The sequence below is a fragment of the Portunus trituberculatus genome, chromosome 44 (genome assembly GCF_017591435.1).
Source record: "Portunus trituberculatus isolate SZX2019 chromosome 44, ASM1759143v1, whole genome shotgun sequence".
NCBI classification, from domain to species: Eukaryota; Metazoa; Arthropoda; class Malacostraca; order Decapoda; family Portunidae; genus Portunus; species Portunus trituberculatus.
The window spans coordinates 21,681,272-21,686,105 of record NC_059298.1 but is presented as its reverse complement, the minus strand read 5'-3'; the positions used below and the strand labels follow the sequence as shown (position 1 = coordinate 21,686,105).

The 4,834-nt window shown below is 40.0% G+C and overlaps 1 protein-coding gene across 1 annotated transcript; it reads right to left on the bottom strand.

The window, feature by feature from the left end:
- Positions 1–3,198: 3,198 nt before the first annotated feature.
- On the bottom strand, positions 3,199–4,606 carry LOC123518748 (putative nuclease HARBI1). The gene is made up of 2 exons (XM_045279749.1): positions 4,489–4,606; positions 3,199–4,062 (listed from the first exon to the last, which is right to left on the bottom strand). The coding sequence occupies exons 1-2, from the start codon at positions 4,604–4,606 to the stop codon at positions 3,224–3,226; spliced, it is 957 nt and encodes a 318-aa protein (XP_045135684.1). The 3' UTR covers positions 3,199–3,223.
- Between the last annotated feature and the right edge of the window lie 228 nt (positions 4,607–4,834).

The window sequence follows — 4,834 nt, the reverse complement described above, 5'->3', positions numbered from 1 at the left end:
GCATGGCAGTTTACTAAAATGGATGGAAGACTTTTGGTAGGAAGAGAAATGAGAACAATAATTAAGGACAGACCATCAGAATGGGGCTTGGTGGAGAGTGGAGTTCCACAGGGATCAGTGTTGGCACCAGTAATGTTCGCGGTCTACATAAATGACATGGTGGATGGGGTGTCCAGTTATGTGAGCCTATTTGCAGACGATGCAAAATTGTTAAGAAAAGTGAGATGTGACAAAGATTGCGAACTACTCCAGGAAGACTTGGACAGAATATGGAAATGGAGCTGTACATGGCAAATGGAGTTCAACACGACAAAATGCAAGAAAATAGAGTTTGGCAAGAGTGAAAGAAGAATCAGGAGTATGTACAAGATAGGAAATGAAGACATAAAACCAGTCATGAAGAAAAAGACCTTGGGGTGACAATTACCAATGACCTATCGCCAGAGAGACATATAAACAAAATAATTGGAGAAGTATTGAACTTATTGAGGAACATAAGAGTGGCGTTCGTATATTTAGATGAAGAAATGATGAAGAAAATAATTACTGCAATGATAAGACCGAGGCTTGAATATGCAACAATACAGTGGGCTCGAACTTAAAGAAACACATAAGGAAACTAGAGAAAGTACAGAGGGCTGCAACAAAATGGTGCCTGACTTAAGAGATTTGACTTATGAAGACAGACTGAAAAGAATGCAACTTCCGACCCTGGAAAACAGAAGAGAAAGGGGAGACCTGATAGCAATATACAGAGTGATGATTGGCATGGAAAAATGGATAGGGAAGATCTGTGTATGTGGAATGAAAGAATGTCGAGAGGGCATGGGAAAAACTAAAATGGCCACTTATAGGAGAGATGTGAAAAAATATAGCTTCCCTCATAGAAGGGTGGAAGCATGGAATAGTTTAGACGTGGAAGTGGTCAACGCAAGGAATATTCATGATTTTAAGAAAAAGCTGGACATTAATAGATATGGAGACGGGACAACACGAGCATAGCTCTTTTCCCGTATGTTACAATTAGGTAAATACATACATGGAGATCAAACAGTGAATTACACACACACACACACACACACACTCTGCGCTCCGTGGAGAGCGGACGTGCCTCCTGCTCAGAGCGGCATCTAACTAACACTCCACACGCTAAGCAATGTGCTTGAGTGAGAATAGTTATTGCTATTGAGGGGCAACCAGAGCGAGTGAACGAGTGTACAGAGTGAACGTAGCCTGGTGGCGTGTACATGGGAGTGATCGGAGGTGTGAGAACCTCCACACTCCAAACGACAGAGCGGGAACCACACAAAGGCCAGCCATAGCAGCCGCCAATGCATCCCACCACACACACGTAACTACCAGGCCTGACCCCCAGTGACCACACACCCACATGCTCCCAGGAAGAGTAAGAAAAAATGGATAGACCGGTAAGAAATAAATTACCAAATTCAAAATATGTTGATGAGGCCCAAGGAGCAAAGCCGAAAGTGGCCAGTCAAAGCATGAGTCCATCTTCAACAGGGGGCAACATTGCAAGGTAGATTGGTAACGTTGGAGAAGAGATTTGAGGAGTTGGTGAAGGAATTAAAAGTTCAGAGGAGCGAGGAGGAGCAGGATAGAGAATTCCACAAGGCTTTGAAGGAAAGAGTTAAGAAACTGGAGGAAAATGAAAAAACGATTGGTGGATGAGAATGCACACTTGAGAGTGGAGGTTGAAAAATACAAGAGACGGTTGGAGGAGAAAACGGAGAGAGTAGTAAAGGAGAAAGATGACTTTAAGGAAATGATTAGTGAGCAGAATGAAAGGTTTGAAAGGGAATGGGAACTGAAGAAAACACAATGGACTGAGTCGAGGGAAGCAGAGATGGTTGGATTACAAGAAATAATTAAAGATCAGTTGAAGGAAGACAAAAAAGAAAGGTCCAAGGAACTGGTTAATGTAATGAAGAATAAGGAAACATTGATAAGGGAAATAGCAGAAAAGAAGAAGAGTGTGTTAATATTTGGGATGAAAGAACAAAATATAACATATAAGCCTAAGAGAATTAAGGAAGAATTAAAACGGTAAGAGATCTGTTCAAAAATCTAAATGATGATGAAAAAAAGACCTACAAGAAGTGGAAGAGATCCATAGACTGGGTCCGTATAAGGAGGGAGTGAGCAGACCGATTAAAGTAGTACTGAAGTCACAACAATCTGCGGAGGATATCCTATATAGAACATCAAAGTTAAGAGAGATAGAAGGTTGTAAAGAGGTGTTTGTGAGAAAGAATAGAAATGAGGAAGAGAGAAGATATAAGGAATTGGTGGAAGAGGCAAGAAGGAAAAATGATGAGCGGTCTGAGGAGAAAAGAGAAAAGTTTTTTTGGAGAGTTATAGGAGAGAGTCAGAAAGTGGTATGTGGAGAGAAGGAATACGGAGGAACCCCTAGAGGGAGCAGTGGGTGGACCGTAATGTATACTAATATAGATGGGATACTGTCAAGTAGATTGGAATTGCAAGACTATATGATAGTGGAGAAGCCTGATATAGTGTGTTTGACTGAGACAAAATTGCATGAAAAAACAAAGATAAATTTGGATAATAAATATAACATATGGAGAAAGGATAGGGAGAGTAAAGGTGGAGGAGGAGTGATGATTGGCATGGAAAAAATGGATAGGGAAGATCTGTGTATGTGGAATGAAAGAATGTCGAGAGGGCATGGGAAAAAACTAAAAATGGCCACTTATAGGAGAGATGTGAAAAAATATAGTTTCCCTCATAGAAGGGTGGAAGCATGGAATAGTTTAGACGAGGAAGTGGTCAACGCAAGGAATATTCATGATTTTAAGAAAAAGCTGGACATTAGTAGATATGGAGACGGGACAGTACGAGCATAGCTCTTTTCCCGTATGTTACAATTAGGTAAATACAATTAGGTAAATACACACACACACACACACACACACACACACACACACACACACACAAGGTATAATGATTAGCATTAAAAGTAGATGGTTAAGTTTATTCATTCTTACATACTATTTGTACTTTGCAATACCTACATTATACACCATAAGATCTTATATATACTTTTCCTTTCTTTACCTTTTGGAACCTTATAAATATTCTTATTTAAACTTAAAGTGTTAATCCTATCAAGCAAGAACTAGAAAAGAAAAAGTATTATTACACTGGAGCCCAATCGGTACACAGGAAAAGTTCTTGAAACTGGCCCTCAGAACCATCTTTGAATTAATGATTCCCTAACTTGTGTGGCATCCAGTTCATGTTCATCTTCATCCTCCAATAAATCAACTACTTCCTGTGCCTCAACCTCAACATCTAACATGTCCACTCTTCTTGAAATAGCAATGTTATGCAAAACAGCACATGCTATCACAATTCTTTTTGTATTGGGAAGTTTGGTTCGCAGGGGTATGCTTAAGCATGCAAATCTTCTTTTCAGCACACCGAATGCCCTCTCAATACAGTTCCGTGTTTGTATATGAGCTACATTATACCTCCTATGCTTTTCAGTTCTTGGAGTTAGGAGTGGAGTCAGTAAATATTCCCGACTTGGATACCCACTATCCCCTAACAAATATAAACCGCTGTAATCTCCTTGCTCTAGAAGATGACAGATACGACAATTAGAAAATATTCTTGAGTCATGTACGCTGCCTGGCCAACTTGCGACAACATGCATAAATTTGAGTTCTGAATCACAAATACCTTGGACATTTAACGAGTAAAACCCCTCTCGACATCTATACATCTCAACGTTGTTCCCACCTGGACTCTGTATTGAAATATGTGTACAATCTATATACCCCAATACACCTGGCATACCAGCAATATCATAGAACTTTGAGGCCATCTGACGTGCTTCTTCTGGCTGTGGGAATTTGATGTAGTCTGGTGCCAGGAAAGCAATAAGTTGAACCACCTCTCCAACAGCACTGCATGCTGATGATTTTGCAATATCCATTATGTCAGCTACCGTAAGAAGGAAACTTCCCGTGGCTAGGTACCGCAAGGTAACTAGCATCTTCAAATGCAGAGGAATGCCATATCCTGTGGAAAGACATGCAAACATATAGCAAGGGACTTTAGAAGGAGTTATATACTCCCTCTCCCTCTGCGTTGTGCCTAGTCTATTTATGAGGAAAATAAAGAGGAGGAGATACCCAGGCCCCTTCGCTCCGTAAGTAAGAAAGACTAGAAAAAGTGTGGAAGAACCTTAAATTTCCCAATTCACTCCACATGAAAAAGGATGACAGAGTTGTGGAAAGAAATACAGAAGATGGTTTCCCAGGTCTTAAATCAATAAGTATTGTAAAATATTCTATAGCAATATCACCATCCACATATATACTTAAATAAATAGCTACTGTTCCATACCTGTGCCAAGCCTATCCACATGTGTACGTGGCCTAACTTCTTCAATGAGGTCTCATACAGCATCCTTTGGCAGACGAAAACGCTCAAGGAATTCTTCACCAGAAAGATAATGAAATGGGTCACTGCGATCTTTAGGTACAATGCGTGGAATCCTCACTCGTCGCAATTCTTCCATTTCATACATTTCTTCATCTATGATTTCTTCTAATGCAGCCATGGTACCTGAAAAGTGTAGTTTTTAATGGTCTGAAGAATACCTAGCTGCATTTTGAATGGTTGTAGGGCATAGGTATGTTAGATTTGGGTGGGGGATAGGTGAGGTTAGGTTAAAATATGTTTGGTTTGTTTTAATTTCTGCCAATCTAACATTTCCGCTTTTTCATATTGACATTTTCCATCTATCTAAAACTTTAGATAGGCAGGAAATCAAAGCAATAAGACTGTG

Excerpts from the sequence above, each read along its gene's own strand:
- LOC123518748 (XM_045279749.1), bottom strand. The coding sequence starts at position 4,606 with ATGGCTGCATTAGAAGAAATCATAGATGAAGAAATGTATGAAATGGAA. Across the intron at positions 4,063-4,488 it reads CCCATTTCATTATCTTTCTG|GATATGGCATTCCTCTGCAT; the intron begins GTGAAGAATTCC and ends GTCTTTCCACAG.